General features: G+C 42.9%; 1 protein-coding gene across 1 annotated transcript in view; it reads left to right on the forward strand.

Moving 5' to 3' along the window:
• ABTB2 (ankyrin repeat and BTB domain containing 2) overlaps positions 1-17,244 on the forward strand; it is a 210,763-nt gene that overhangs the window by 164,845 nt on the left and 28,674 nt on the right. Inside the window, exons 4-6 of the mRNA XM_084851573.1 lie at positions 9,362-9,514; positions 14,374-14,539; positions 16,868-16,957. Coding sequence (XP_084707699.1) covers positions 9,362-9,514; positions 14,374-14,539; positions 16,868-16,957 — 409 coding nt within the window. The remainder of the gene's footprint in view (positions 1-9,361; positions 9,515-14,373; positions 14,540-16,867; positions 16,958-17,244) is intronic.

The following is a 17,244-nucleotide window of genomic DNA, read 5'->3' on the forward strand; positions in this document are numbered from 1 at the left end:
TTCTATACAGCTCCAATTTGCACATTTTCTTCAGAGCATGTCCCACTGAGTTCTGTGTAAAGATGCATAGGAGCAGGCTACACAGATGCAATCCTAGACTTGTTAAGTCTCCAAGAATCAAAGATTATACTGCAATCCCGTGTGCACACACATGGGACTAAGCCCCATTAAATTCAGTGTGACTTACTTGCAAGTAAATGTGTGTTAGATCTGCCCTCCACCAATTTTCAGACACACACACTTTCCTGCTCTTTCCTCACACACAGAGACAGTGACGTTCTCCAGGCAAAAAGGATTACGTAGGCACACGCAGGGCTAATAAGGAATTAAACTCAGGTAGCTCTACAGTGAATATAAATAATGAGGTATCATAAATCAATTTATCTTGTGAGAGACAATGGGACCAAGATAAAATGAAGTAGAACTATATCTAGGTGTGTTTTTAACTTCAGGCTTCAGTGGATGCTTCTTGTACCACACTGCAGGGCTTCAGGAATAGAGTGCTTCCCATGTATTGCAAATATTAGTGGGGGCGGGGGTGGTGGTGTTCAATTGCAACGTTACAGGCAAAATGATCTCTGGAGCCTTTCACAGACTACAGTTAGTTATCCACTGGAGAAAATACACACACCCTAATTTAGCATTCTTCTAAGAAAACACTGGCATCAACTTCAAATGGGAATTGAGTTACACAAAGTCTGCATGTGCAGTGACAACAGATTGTGTGTAAATGCAACATCAGTCAAATACTTCAGACATAATTTCATCGCAGTGCCGCAGTGCTGATTAGCCATCTTCCCCGAAATGTTATTTTTCTTCTTCTCAGACTGTCTGGTGCTTATTAGAAATTCATTTTGTTTTGTTTTTTGACAATTGTTCTTGGAAAAATTGTGTTCCTGGTAGGCCTAGATCTGAATTACGTCTGCCTCGCTGGAAACTTTTAGTGATACATTAATAAAAAGGCCTAAGAATTTTTAAGGTACTGGTTCTCGATTCTCTTCATTTTATTTTAGTTGTGTAATATTGCCTGATTCTAAGCATATTTACTCAGAAGTAGGTCCCACTGAGTTAACTGATTCATATACCCTTAGTAAGCATGCATAGGACTGCAGCTTTAGAAGCTTTCAGTAATTTCTGTTCAGATAGTACTCCATTTACAGTATTCTCCAATATACCTTTCAAAATTAAATTGGAAGCAATACATTACAAACATATACATGTAACTACCACCCTGTTTATTTCAGTGTAGATGATAGGGATGTATAGACTGTGTAAAATCCGCTCTGTCTGTGTTTCGCAGATTGTCAGGTGCCTTTTGTTCCGTTGTCCGCCCACAGATGGATGCGAATATTTTTTCCGTGCAGAAAAATATGCAAATAATTACATATGTATTTGCGTAAAGATTTACATAATTTATCTTGGTACATAACATTTAGTGTATTGTCCCCCATTCCATTCAACATTTCCTCAGCAGAAATTTGCATATTTTCCTACAAATATATGTGCATAAATTTCGGGAAAGTAAAAAAATCATCCAAAAGTCCACGGACTCCGCGCGGCCTGAAGGGGTTGTTCCGCAGCGGGTTCTGCAGGTCGGATTCTTAGAAGTCCGAGCTCATTTTCTCGAATTTCTCCAGCATCCCTGTAGTTCCACCCCTACAAAGCAGAGCAAGTGTAAGGCAGCCCAAGGGCAGAATTCCATGTCGAAGAAACTCTTGGGGCCTCATTCCAGGAGTGGGCAGGGCTGAAGACAAAAGTGGTGTGTCTAAAAGCAAAAGGCGTGCGGCCCAAAATACAACACGAACACCCCCCCCAGCATATTTTAGCTTAAAGCTCATACTACCAGTAACTAAACCTGCACAGAATCTGGGAAACCACCAATCAGTGGTTGGAGGAAAAGAGGTGGGGCCAAGGGAAGGGAGCATTGCCACCTGGGGAACCCTGGAGGGCTGGATTTGACCCCCAGGCTGGAGGTTCCGCTCCCCTGCTCGTGGCAAGGGGAATTCAATGGGCACATCAGCAATGGGTACCTGCAGCAGTTTCCTAGAGTGGTGCAATAGGTTTTGTATCCCAGAATGGGAAAAATGTTTTGTTTTGTTTTTTCAGTGATGAAAATAGAGACCCATATTTTTATTTTAGAGAGCTGATATTTTTTCTGCTTCGAGGTCTCTGCTGACTTTTGGTTCAAACGGTATACCATATCTTGCACGCACGCACACACATGTACCTCAATACCTCCATAAATCGCACGAGGACTTACTGCAGGTTAGAATGCTATGATATGCATCCTATTATTTATGTACATGCCACATTTCAAAGCTTTAGCTGTACTTAAACAACGTATGCACACGGGGGAAGTGGATGCAAGAGAGCATTACTTTTTAATTTCATGATTTATAGCACCTGACTCCCTGATTCAATTATGAATATTTGGAGATGGTATTTCTTACGTTCTGCCATACCCATGTTTGTCTTAACATTTTGTCCTCCTCCTGTATAACTGGTAGAGAAATTAGAAAAAATAAAAATGAACAGGACACTAGATATGGTATGGAACTGGCACTTGGAAGAATTTTGATGCAAAATACTGGACACTGCACACAAATCTTCAGAAGGCAGGAAAGTATAAGAACATCACTTCCAGTGCTTCCTGGTGTGCCAAAATAATTTAGGGCACAATATTATGCATGTTTAGATGGACAAAATGTCCTACAGTGCCCAGAATGGGGGGTGGGGCGTTGTAGAACTTTTCCCCATCTAAACGTGCATAAGATTGCACCTTTAAGGATGTTTAACTCTCTCTGAATCAAGCCCAGTATTCATATATAAACTGTGAACTGCTGACAGAGCTGCAGCTATTGGGCAGTATAAACAAATAAATATAGTAACTGAATTTCTTGAATGCTAAATGTTATTTATTTTTTTATTTTGATGCTGCCCAATAGCCGAAGCAGTCGTATTACTAAGAAGTAATATAAATTCAATGGAAACTGAACAGGTTCTCTTCTCCTTTATCCGCTTCTTCTTTAGCAGTGCATAGCTGGTGAACAGAGAGTTGCTGATTAACTAATAAGGCTAAGAGTATAACTTTCCAGAGACTTGGAAGTAATACCATAGAGCTGTCATTACCTGTGCTATGAACACTCATTGTTTCCATGTCCTGGGATTGCAGGTTTCCGTAGCACTTCAAACAATATTTCATGCCTAGACCAGTTCTCATTGACTTTTTTAGTGAGGGAAGGATGTGTGCATCTCCACTTATCGCCTGCTATTTATTATTTATTTATTTTATTATTAAATTTATTAATTGCCCATCTGGCTGGTCACCCAGCCACTCTGGGCGATGTACAACATACAATAAAAACAGTTTAAAACAATAAAATTCTACAATAAAAACATTTTCTAAAATACCCTAACCTATTACATCTTAGGCCTTTAAAGAAGACACTAATGCACAACTACCCGATCCCACAGAGCAATATCCCATCCATAGAGAGCCAGTGTGATATAAGGGCTAGAGTGTTGGACTGGGACTTGGGAGACCTGGGTCCTAGTCCCTACTTGGCCATGGAGCTCACTGGGTGACTTTGGGCCAGTCCCTGCCTGTCAGCCTAACCTACCTCGCAGGGTTGTTGTGATGATAAAATGGAGAGAAAGAGGACCATATTAGCTGTCTTGGGTTCCTTGCAAGAGGAAAAAAGGCAGGATAAAATGCAACAAACAAACAAACAAAATCAGGAACATTGTCTTATTATATTTTAGAAGCATTTTTTCTTTGAACACACACACAGCCTGTCTTTTCTAGCACCTACAAGATTTTTTTAAAATGTTACCGTTAGGAGTGACATTAGGAGGTGGCCAGAAGCTGTCATTTGATTTTTTTAAAATGGGACTACTAAGGACACCACCTACAGGTGCTGGATCAAGACAGTGTCACGATGGTGCTAAAGGGAGAAGTTCCTCTCCTGTTGTTCTGTACTGTCAAATCTACAGAAAAGATAATGCATAGTCTAAAGGGGCGGCGGGGGGATATGCAACATATTCTCTGCTTACTCAGAGAGTAAGCAAGCTTTTCTCTGAGCGCTGAGATTTACTCAACTCCAGTCAGTACTTCCCACCCATTCAATGCTTCCTATTCAGTCTCAGCTGCCACATGCGGCTGCTCTTTGCAATTCTGGTACCTGACAACCTTTACAGCGTTGGAATTTCCACTCAGGACGTCGTATCTATGGCTCTCCCCCCCCCCCCCGACTGAGCAGTTTCTGCTGTTCAGGAATTAAGTGCTGCAAAGGAATCCACTGGCCAGGCTCAACATTTCCTCCTAGCTGGTACTGACCAGTATTCACCTCACTTAGACTCCATCTCCAGCACCATGACAAAAGATGAGTTATGGGACAGTTCTTTTGAAATCAGACTGTGAGCGGCTAGGGTACTCCATTTTCATTTAAATCTAAAAAGGACCCACTCAGAAGACAGTAATTGGCAGAAACGTTTAAACGTTGCTCCTTAACTGTCAGTGATCGGGGTGTGGGTGTGCGCGCGCGCTGTGTTACCATTTGAGGAGTATTTCACTGTGGTTATTTTCACATCAGAACAGGCTCTGTTTCAGTCACATACAGGACCATCTCAATTCTGCATGCAGTACTTGAGGGCTACACATGATCAGATCTCCAAATGTCTTTTTTAATCCTTAAAATCATTCATTGGGGTGGGGGAATTCAGGTGAGACAGCAGTACTGGGGCATGGTGTTCTAACCGTTTCTGCCTTGTTGTTTTCCCAATTGAAATTCTCTCTCTCTCTCTCTCACACACACACCTCTGCTGCTCATAACCTTGCTGGGGCAAAAGACAGGCCCAATGTAGTGAGTTACCTGTCTTTTTAAATAACATTCCAGACACTGCGGGCGAAGATTCTGATTGGCCATGAGCCAATTCCCAGCCCCACCCTGCAGCTGCTTAACTTCTTTGGCTGCCTGTTCCCTTCCAGGCTCAGTTCAGAGTGCTGGTGCTTATCTTTAAAGGCCTGCATGGCTTAGGACCCTGGCATCTGCTGCACCATTTTTTCCCATACAAGTCTGTCCATGCACTGAGATCTACATTCTCCAGGTGCCCCTCCCATTGGAAATAAGGCGGGTGACAACAAGGGTAGAGCCTTTTCGGTGGCGGCACCCCACTTGTGGAATGTGCTTCAGAGCAGCAATAATTTCAGTGCCAGGTGAAGACCTTCTGATTTTCCCAGGTTTTTTTTTTTTGCCAACTTTTACAGTTTTTATTCTTTTAAGCTGATACCATTTTTTTTAATTGATTGGAGTTTCATCCTGTGCTGTTTTGTAATATTTATTGCTGTTTTTTTTAACTCTTTTGTAAGCTGCCTTTGAGAATGCTGATTGGTCATTGACGGGCAGGGTATACAACTCAGGAATGAATGAACCTTTTAAAAACATATTGGGAGATCCAATTTGGTCCCAAGAGATATTTGTATTTGCAAGTCAGCTGCTTCCCACCTATCAGTTTGGTTCTATAGCATGAAAAGGCAGGGGAAAGATCATTCCAAATGGACGTTTTAGAATAGTATTTTTTTGTGTTAGTATGTTGGATTGCTACCTTTTCATTAAAACAAAAAAACAAAAGAGCCCTTTCTTCCTGATCTGTTAGGAGGAGATGCCAAAGAGCTGAGCTGTCAGAATACTGATTAAATGTTTGTGGGGGGAGCACCCAGATTCACTATAGGTTCTCTTTCTGCCCTCTGAAAGATCATCTTTATATCTGATGTAAAAAAGGGGGCTCCCCTGGAATGGCTAAATGCCCTGTAACCAGAAAGAACTTCTACTTTTTACTTGCATTTTAGCTTGTTTCACTCTTTCAGCTTGTCTTAAGGTGACTCTTAGACTGGGCATGGGCATACCACTGTAATGCACTCTACGTAGGGTTACCCTTGAAGACAGTTCGGAAGCTGCAGCTGGTGCAGAACGCCGCGGCTCGCCTGATTAAAGGCAGCTGCCGGCGTGATCACATCACTCCGGGGCTGAAGGAGTTGCACTGGCTACCAGTTGTTTTCCAGGCCAAATTCAAGGTGTCGGCTTTGACCTTTAAAACCCTATACGGTTCTGGCCCAGCCTACCTCAAGGAGCGCCTCCAACAATACCAGACAGGCCGCTGAACAAGATCAGCCTCGGATGGCCTTCTCTCTGTCCCATCAGCAAGGACAGCTAGGCTGGTGAGGATGAGGGAGAAGGCCTTCTCTGTGGTGGCCCCCACTCTGTGGAACTCCCTCCCTAGTTACCTCCGCCATGCCCCCTCTTTGATGAGCTTCCGCCACGCACTGAAAACTTGGTTGTTCAGGCAGGCATTTGGGGTGGGTTAGGGTATTTTTAGAACATGATGTTTTAATGCATAATTTTAATGTTTTTGATTGTTGTGTTGTTCTACATCGCCCAGAGTGGCCAGGTACCAGCCAGATGGGAGATTAAGAAAATAAATAAATAAATACCTTGAAAGTGAGGTTTGCTGCTTCTTTTACTTACGCAGTTCACACTTGGCTTCAACCCTGTTAGCAGACATTCTAATCAGTGACTCAAACACCCATTCATGACTTGGCCATCCCTTCTCCCGCTTCAGGCAAGCTGTCACCTTAAAGAAAAGCTCTTTAAAGCATACTGTGAATGTTGTTCAGCACCTTATCTGTTAAAAAAGAAGAAGCTTTTTAACCTCTGTGGAGGGGGGATGAAGTGACCTAGTGATGACATATGGGTAAGCTGATCGGCTCCCCATGGCTGGCTTCTCCAGAAACAGGAAGAGCTGGTTGTTCTTTTCCTGATGTTGAGCCTAAAGAGAAAGTTGTACATATGTACACAACAGAGTGAGAACACTTTTCCAGTGGGCTCACCTCTCAAGCTGTGTACATTCCGACAAAGCATTTGTTATTTTACAATCCACCTTGAGTGCCCTTTGTTGGCCTAAGGATGGGATACTAGTTTTAAAATCAATTGATAAGTTACAAAGGAGACTCTTGACGTTTTTATACCAAGCAGTGCTTTGGACAAGATAGGTGTATGGGTTGCTGCCACTGCCCCACCATCCACACTCAGACGTTTTCCTCCAGATGTGTCAGAGTACAACTCCCATCATTTCCAGCCAGTAGTCTGACACATCTGGAGAGCACCAGATTGGGAAAGAAGATGGCCACAGTCCATCTCCTTGTGGATAGACAACTATAAATGCATAGATAGTATTTTTGTTTGAAACGCAATGGTAATAAAATGGACAAAATGGCTGGGAATGCTCTGTGGGAAACATTTCTTTCTGGATTAGGAAGGTTAACTAGATAGCCATACACAGGATTAAAATGTACACAGAGGAAACAGTGCACTTTGTTTTTTATAGGCTGAGGTGGTCTATGCAAAACACACCTTTCTCGCGGCAAAATGGAAACAGATGTTACACTTTTGATGAGCAGAGTTGAAAGTGTACATGTTGAAAGCCTGGAAAAGGAGCCCCACTCGCAAATCCTATTATTAGCAATGATTTCTAGCAGGATTTGTCTTTCCAACTCTTTGCCCCCCTCCCAATGCATCAATCTGAAAATGCCTTTCATGATGTCAGCTGCTTTTCTTAATACCCAACTCAGTTTTATATCCCTCTATCTCATCTATTATTATTATATATATTTATTCATCTCATCTATTATTATTATATATTATTATTATTATCTGTGGTTTTTTCCTGATTTGAACTTGAAAGGAAGAATTCTGTCTTCTTAGCCCAACAGCTCAATTGTTCAAAAGAGAAACACATTTTTCTAGCATAAAACAAACTCAATTGGATTTGGGAATATATTTTTTTCCCTTTATACTTTGTGTTTGTAAGCCTATTAGCAAGGGTAGCTGCCATTTTTGTGGTGGAGCAAAACAAATTAATGTTGGTGTTAATAGTTCTGATACTCTGCAGTAGTAGTAGTAATAATAATATTAATAATAATAGATGATGTGCAAGTTTCTACAATTTTGTCCCACTTTAGTAAGAGCAAGAAACAGAACCTAAGAGGGACGATGTAAATAGAAGAAGGGCTTCTTCACATGGAGCTTTTATCCTGCTATTGAGATTGGTTACTCATGGAAGCTTGCAGGTCCTTTAGATGATGTTGCTAACCTCCAGGACGTCTCCTGCACTAAATGACCTTTATTCCATTTTTTTAAAGATTGGAGATAGTGAGCTATAAAATTACAGCATTTGAGTTCCGCTTGAGTTCTCTCCTGGAAAGAGGAAAACCTGCAATAACAGGAGCTAGACCACAGTGCCGTCTAGCGGCTGTATAATGAAACATATGGAAGACTCAGATAAGGGGGGAAAGGGTGGGAGGAGAAAGGGTGTGTAAAGGGAGTCTATTATGATCCTGCATTTAAAACGGAAGCAGAAAGCCCTGTGTTAATTGCGGGATTTTAGGCTGGTGTAGAGATGCTCGAAGTCTTGATTCTCAACAGCTGGAGAATCAGAAATCAGGTTTAGTTCTCATCCTAATGGTGTCCTGTACATTCTTGCATGTAGGTAAATTATTTCCTAGAATGGATGAATGGAAAAATAAAATGCTGCACTTGAGGACAGCTTTGTAAGAACAAAACCTGCCTTCCTCCTCTGACAGTCCCTTACTGATGGTATTCTACTTGGCTGTGTGCATACCTCAGAGAAACACACTGCATCCTTTGCAATGGGCAAATACTCTTTCAATCCCAATATTCAGTTTGGTTTATTTGTACATCAGACCACAAAGCAACAACAGCAACAACAACAATTTATATAAGTAAAATATGAAAGAGCTTCACAGACATTGTGTCTGTAATGTTTACAACAGTACTGTAAGGGAAGCCAGCTATTTCAGAAGAAAAACAGCTTTGACAATAGTAGCTCACCTAAGCCACATACCAACCTCACGGCCATGGCAAAACTTTAAACAAGGACTCCCATTTTCCAGCAAAAAATCATTCCCACCTCAGTTCCCTGTAAACATGATTCCAAACTATGGATGACACATCATACCTTGCTAGGTAGGGTGTTTTTCTATAAAGTAGGCCCCTTGGTGTATCTGCAGGAGTGCTGAAATCTTTTATCCCCAATGTAATTCTTCCTATCCTTCAAACATTCAGGCTGCTGATCTACGCTAAAGAGTAAGACACTTCAGTCCTCAACACATTCACTTGAAAGTAGGCCTCATTGCCGTCAGCTTATTTTCAAGTTTGATGTCAACGCTGGGATTTCAAGAAGAAATTTCTAAAGAGAATAGGATGACGAACTTTCCTCTCTAGGACACTTTGAAATATTTTTGGCCTAGTATAAGGTATAATAGATCTCTCCTTTCTTTCCACAGGCCCTTCATGCTTCTGCCCCCGCTGATGGAATGGATGCGAGTAGCTATAACTTATGCTGAGCACCGGCGCAGTTTAACAGTGGACAGTGATGATATAAGGCAGACCGCTAGGCTGCTCTTACCTGGATTGGACTGTGAACCTCGGCAGCTAAAGTATGTGGTGTGCTGTTAATACTCAATCCAAAACCATTTAAAGACACTACTGACTTGAATCACAGAGCACTCCTGTGAGGTCTGTAGGCATCAAATGAATGTTATATATGCGCACAGGAAGACCGTGATTTGTCCAAGGATACAAAGGCTAAGCCAATGGATCACAATAGCAGAGCCAAGAGGTCTGCTCCACATCAGGAATGCATTGCATAGGAAGGTCAAGCTGAGGCAATTTAACTTAAAGATCATGAGCGCAAAGCAAAGATTTGGGAGGGTGTCCCTAACCCATAAAACACAAAAGCACTCCTTTGAGCCCACATTTCTTGCTTCGCAGCAGGAACCCCATTGCACAGAAAGGGCAAATTGAGGCCTGCAAGTTAATTTTAAGATCATGAGCAGAAAGCAAAGGTTTCAGGGCAGGGGGGCTGAGCCATACAACGCAAAAGCACTCCCTTACACTCACATTTCCCCACTTTGCCAGCAAGCCATTTCACAGGAAGGGAAAACTGAGGCATGCGATTTTAACTTCATTAGTGCAAAGCAGCAGGGGGGTAAGGGAGATCCACAGAACACCATCAGGCCACTCCTTTGGATCCTCTGGCAGCAACCTCCATTGCACAGAAAAGGCAATCAGGAAAACAAAGGGAGGGCAATAGGAAAAAATTGATTACACACACATTCTCTCCCCCCCCCCCCCCGGGAGTTCATGGGACACTCCTACACACCTCACAAACACTCCCAAGCCCTCTGGACACCAGGTTAAAAAACCCGAAAAAGTAAAAATAATTTTAAATTTATAAAATAAAATTTAAAAATTGCCTGGAGCTCCCAGCCACCTCCACATCCAATTAAAATTCACAAAGCAGAGCAAGTTATGAAGTTAAACAATACACCTACAGGCAGTGGCTGCTTCCCTCTGTTTTCTCTGAAGTCCTCTGTGCTGACCGCAGGCCTCTCTGAGTCAAAGAACCCAAGCAGGATGCAAAAAAAGACAGCCAACAAAACAGGATGACTGTGGCTGTGGGCATCCTAAAGAGCCTCTTCAGAAACAAGTGGTTTGGTCCTGATTGGTTCTGGGGAACTTGATCAGGGCCAGATATGAAAATCATGCACAGCGCTCCTCCTGGACACTTTGCCTCCATTGAAATGCACTGAGAAGGAGCAGAGCAGCCATATGCACGCTGGACGAGGAAAGCGCATGCATGCAGAAGCTATCACATGGCAGGAGCCACTGCCAGTTTCTAACTAGAATGCAAGCACTCCCAGTGAGGGTAAATAAGTTACTTTTCTGTTGCTGGAACTGGGGGAGGCGTCTCTCAGCAGACAGCACAGTTAGGGGCTCTGGCAGGCAAGTGGCTGTTGCCCTGAGGCCGTGGGCCACCTCTGGCTCTTTGTGCCAGAAGGCTCTCTGGAGTACAACGTTTTCATTGGTGTGCTGATGCCTAAACTTCAGAGACATCCTTTGCCATAAAGGGCCTTGGCAAACATGACAAAATCCTTACAGAGGAAAATCTTCCATGTGGAAAATAGCATAGTTGGTCATCCCTTTCAGACTGCCTTCCCATTGACCAATTCTCATGAAACACACTTCATTGGAAAGCTCTTGACACACAGATTCCACGAATAACAACAGTTTTCAGTATAATTCAAAGTTGGGGGTTTATTTATGTCCATAAACCTTTAAAAAAAGAATTAGGCTATCTTTTATAACAGGAACTAGAGATCAAATCGCCAACATTCTCTGGATCATGGAGAAAGCAAGAGAATTCCAGAAAAACGTCTATTTCTGCTTCATTGACTATGCTAAAGCCTCTGATTGTGTAGATCACAACAAACTGGCAAATTCTTAAAGAGATGGGAGTACCAGACCACCTTACCTGTCTCCTGAGAAACCTGTACGAGGGACAAGAAGCAACAGTAAGAACTGGACATGGAACAACCGATTGGTTCAAAATTGGGAAAGGAGTACAACAAGGCTGTATATTGTCGCCCTACTTATTTAATTTATATGCAAAGTACATAATGAGAAACGCTGGGTTGGAGGAATGACAGGTCGGAATTAAGATTGCCGGGAGAATTATCAACAACCTCAGATACGCAGATGATACCACCCTAATGGCACAAAGCGAAGAGGATCTCAAGAGCCTCTTGTTGAGGGTGAAAGTGGAGAGTGTAAAAGCTGGTTTGAAATGCAACATTAAAAAAACTAAAATCATGGCATCTGGCCTCATCACTTCCTGGCATACAGAAGGGGAAGAAATGGAAGCAGTGACAGATTTTATTTTCTTGGGCTCCAAGATCACCGCAGACAGTGACTGTAGCCATGAAATTAAAAGATGCTTGTCCCTTGGGAGGAAAGCTAATGCAAACCTAGACAGCATAGTAAGAAGCAGAGACATCACTTTGCTGACAAAGGTCCGTATAATCAAAGCTATGGTTTTCCCAGTAGCAACGTATGGCTGTGAGAGCTGGACTATAAGGAAGGCTGAGTGCCGAAGAATTGATGCTTTCGAACTGTGGTGCTGGAGAAGACTCTTACGAGTCCCCTGGACTGCAAGGAGGTCAAATCAGTCAATCCTAAAGGAAATCAACCCTGAGTGCTCATTGGAAGGACAGATACTGAAGCTGAAGCTCAAATACTTTGGCCACCTCATGCGAAGAGAAAACTCCCTGGAAAAGACCCTGATGCTGGGAAAGATTGAAGGCAAAAGGAGAAGGGGACGGCAAAGGATGAGATGGCTAGATAGCATCACCGATGCAATGAATATGGACTTGAGCACACTTGGGGAGAGAGTGCAGGACAGGAAGGCCTGGCGTGCTATGGTCCATGGGGTCACAAAGAGTCGGACACGACGGAACGACTGAACACATACAGTATAAAGTTTTATTTTTAATATTAAAAAGTCAAGTATAATTAAACAAACATAATTCATTGCAAATTGGAGCAAAATGAATTATGAACACCCAAAACGTCTCTTTACACCATAACCACAGGCGCAGGCTACAGTACAGTGATATGCCAGTTTCATGCGGCCTGTAAACAAATCATGAAGGATTAAGAGATTTAATTTTTCTCCACGAACTATGTTCACGGGGAGCCAATTATCTTGTTTTCCATATGAGAATCCTATCACATTCAAAGGAGCTGTTGTATGCCATGAATATAAGAGTCTTTAGAACTATAGCAGAGTATTCCTTCCAATATAGACGGTATATAAACTTATAGTAACTAGCCAGCACTAGCTTTCATCTGTGTTTCAGTCACTATTTATGTTCTAGTGGTTTTTCCAGCCATTGGCAGCTGTTCTGTTATCATACAACTCCATACTGATCTTTACCCATTCAGAAATCTAAATATTTGTAGACAGTTATTTTGATGATGAGATTAATTTCACCGTTTATTACTGCTTACTTTGCATTATTACTGATTATAATTGTCTTATGCATGAAAGAAGGAATTTTTCAAATAACTTTCAACCAGAGACGGCTGCTGAGTACCTGTGTGGCTGTTGATAAGCTATTGACCTGGTTAAACATCCTCTAGTGTATCAGTTTGTAAATCTAGTAAAAGATTTTGTATTCATCATAAGCACAAATGTTTTGCAAAGATGGTTTTTACTATACTGTAAGACTGCTAGGTGAAACACACTGTAGGGAAATATCATTTCCCTGAAGTATTCAGCTAAATGAATTGCTCCAAAGTTATGGCAAGATATCTTTCTTCCAAGTCACCTAGTTGAACATTAATATCCCAAAGGGACTGTGAATTTAACAGAGTGCTATATATTATGAAACAAATTTCCTTAATTTTTATAGAAAATTTAGAATTTAAAAAGTGCTCACACAGGGCTGGATCCAATGCTGTCTGTCTGCCAGTAGAATGGAAACTGCTAGCAGAATGGATTTCCCCTCCCCCATGCACCGCCAAATCTCTGGAGGTTTCAGGGACCATCCGGAGCAGATTGGCGGGGGGGGGGGCTGCGGGCAGGGAGGAGAGCGAGGGCGGGTCCTGTTGCATGAGCAGAAAGAACCCACAGTGGGGTTTCCAAATCCCCTCTTCCTAACAACAACCCTCCATGCCAATTCTCTCAAACCCCAGCAGGCAGCTTTACAAACACCCTGTAATGCAGCCAACAACAAAAAGGAAACACATGGAACAAATCAAGAACAAGCAACTAGTCTGCTGCTTAGGGATGTGAAAGCACAAGTAACTTCATGGACATTCCTCACCTGTATGACACAGACACACATCCCGCCCCATTAATTTCAGTTAAAGGACCCAATTTTCAGACAAAGAAAAATGTTCTAGCCATGCATGCAAAAGAATGGTTGCATCACACATTGTGTTAGGTTTGGTCTACACATGCAGCAAAATGAGGTGGTAGAACCTCGAAGTGGCAGACTGAGTTGTACCTCTTTTGACTGCAGGTGGTTAATGCCATTTCTTTTTATGTTGCTGGCAAATATTAGTGCTTTGGAAAGAGAAATTCTAGCTAAACCTGATCTCTGCTGTGCTGGTTTTCTATTTGTAGGGAATTTTCACATAAGTTAGGGGAACATTCAAAAATATGGTCCCCCTGCCTGCAGTCTGAAGTACTGTAGTCCATTCTACCACTTCAGGCCTCAGTAAAGTCATATATAGACCAGGCCTCAGATTAATTATGGGGAGAACAGCGGTGGGTGGGAGTGCTACAGAGTGGCAGTGGCTCGGTGTTTTTTTTATAATATCGAGTTCCTCCCTTAATAAAGTGTGATTAAAGGCAAAATCAAGACATGCTGAAATGCAGGAGTGTGACTAATATAATAATATGACCATGTTAAAATTGCTGCTGTACATTTTGGCTATGTCTCCTCAACAGGCCTGAGTGCTGCTTTAGTTCCTTCCGGAGAATGGATGCTAAAGCTGCCACTGAAAAATTCCAGCAGGACCTGGGGTTTCGAATGCTGAACTGCGGAAGGACTGATTTGATCAACCAGGCTATAGAAGCATTGGGACCTGAAGGGGTTAATACAATGGATGATCAGGTGTGTAGAATAATCTGAAAAGAAATCCCTGAGCTAAAATGAATTCTAGTGTTATATAGTATAGGTAGATCAATGAGCAAAGCACGTATCAAGATAGCTCAGACACAACCTTTTCAAGTTGTAGAAGAGGTTTTAGCTTAGCTTTCCCCACCCTGGTACCCTCCAGATGTGTTGGACTAAAATTCCCATCATCCACAGCCAGTATCGCCAACCTGGAGGGCAGCACACTGGGGAAGGATGTTCTGGCTCATGCAAAGTGATGCTCTTCCTAAAAGGAGCATGGGAAGCCTTATACTATAAAGTTTATACTAAGGACATAGTAATCGGGGCCTCAGGGTTTTCTGGGCCCTTGAGCACCAGGGGTCTTCCTTTACTCCAACCATTTAGTACCTATGGGGAGCACGTAGAAGGAGATCATAGATCATAGAGTTGGAAGGGGCCTACATGACCATCGAGTCCAACCCCCTGCTCAGTGCAGGAAGCTTGATTCCCAGGCGGTCCCCCATCCAAGTTCTAACCAGGGCTAACCCTGCTTAGCTTCCGAGATCAGATGAGGTGGGGCGCATCCAGCACATGCTGCTGCTTCTCCTCCTTGCTGTAGCTGATGCTGCCCACTGCCGTCCCATGATGGATATTGGTCTCAGAGGGAGAGTGCGGGCAGAATGCATGGGCAGCAGCAACCAATTCAGTCTTTCACATGGGGCCACGCAGCTGGAACAAGAACATCAGCAGGCTGCTAAGCTCTGCTGGCATCCTTATGAGGTCGTAGAGCCTTATGCAGCACTTGGACACACGTGCACAAGGGTAAGCAAAATGGCTGTGCCGAGTTGCCACTTCAGGGGCTCCACTTAGTTGCGTGCCGGAGCAGATGCTCAGTTATGCCCACCACTGATGCCAGGCCTGGTTGACGTGACTTGGTGGTCCATATGCTACGTGTTTTATGGTGTATCTATAAAACGGGGAGGCAAAGTACTGCAGGCTTTGTGCGGTACTTAAGTGATTCTGTGTAGATAAATTCACTACACATTCTTGCTACACTCCTTAAATTCCATGTCAGGTCAATTTCCAAGTCTTTGGGTGGCGAGAGGAAGCTCTAATCCAGAAAGAATGCTGTACATGCTTACGAGAGCTTTTGCGTATCAGTCTCCTCCTGGACTGGGCTCCCCCACAGTGTTGGATGGGAGAAGAGCTTGCACACAACACCAGGGTGTTTGTGTGCATGAGCGCCTGCTTTTTTGATGGAGGGCCCTGGGGTGCTAATGGAACAACCCATTTTCCACTGGATTTTTGCTCCTCTTGCAATTCTGTGGGCCTCCACAATCCTCCTAACCATTCTTGTTTAGTCCTCCTGACTAGCCTGAGAATGAAAGTGAACTCTGCTAGCTCCTCTGTCTGCTCTTCGTTCAAGAAGCCCCATGGTTTAAAATGTCAGGGTAATGCAACTCATAATCTAGTTATGCCTGGTTTACAGGCATATATTATATTTGTTACATCCCTGATGTGTTGCCCTTCCATTTCGGTGTCTTGCAGTAGGAAACCACTACTTTGTGTGTACAGACATTTCTAATTCCTGCAAATGTAGGGGCAAATATGTATGTTGAATATGATACAGCAAAGGTAGACATTTATAAATCCCATTGATTTCAACAGGACAGTTGCAGTACAATCCTATACAGTACAATCCTATGTTTATCTTTCTGGATTAGAGAAACTGTCCTGTTGAAATCAGTGGGCATTATAAACTCTTACCTTTGGCTGGCTCAACACATGAGGTTGGATCGAGGACCTGCCTTCTACAAAAGGAAGGGCTCTGATTGGGGGAAGGCTCTGATTGCAGAAGGTCTCCCTGCCAGATTTTGGGGGATCTCCCTTCTCCCCCCCACACCCCATTCAGCTCACCCCATTCAGCAGGGTCTCCTGGCTCTCTCTTTAGCATTTTCAGGGGGCTGGAGGGGCTGCCATGGGAAGGAGGGGGCAGGTAAACCCACTTTTATCAGCACAGTTGATCCAGCATAAATCAGGATCCAACCCATGTATTTGTGCCTACATTTGTGGAAGGAAACCAACCAATGGTTAGTTACCATTGAGTTCAGTGAGGCTTACCCACAAGCAAGTGGATATAGGATTACAGCCTCAGTAAATAAATTTGGCTGGATTATGCCAAAGTATATTATACAAGGATAATACAGTTATACATAAAATGTGTGTGAATAAATGTGAGTACAGAAACTGTACTCTATATGAAATTAAAACCCACAGGTTCTTAAATGGGCTTTCCTGTTGGACATAAAAGTAAGAGTTAACTGGCCACATGTTTTGTTCTTAAAGGGTATGACTCCACTCATGTATGCCTGTTCTGCTGGAGATGAAGCCATGGTCCAAATGTTGATCGACGCTGGAGCAAATCTAGATATACCAGTAAGTAAAGACCGAACCCAGAGATGTTGCTTAGACTTTCAACTGACAAGTACCATTTTTTCAGGATTCCACATAAGCCAAATGTTTTGCTTTTGTGGGAGATCACATATACCGATGACCATGCGTAGGGAGAGATTTTCTTCTTTAAAAAACATAATTTTAATTGATTCTAGAGCAATAAAGTTAAAATCACCTTCAGAGCTTGCTACAGAGGAGATCATGATTAACACTGGCATAGTGATGGAGAAATTGAGGGAGTGAATGTTTCCTTCTGCAAGAGCAGCCTC

Source organism: Heloderma suspectum, chromosome 1, assembly GCF_057233095.1.
Source record: "Heloderma suspectum isolate Gila_16-S chromosome 1, 16-S_ref, whole genome shotgun sequence".
NCBI lineage: Eukaryota > Metazoa > Chordata > Lepidosauria > Squamata > Helodermatidae > Heloderma > Heloderma suspectum.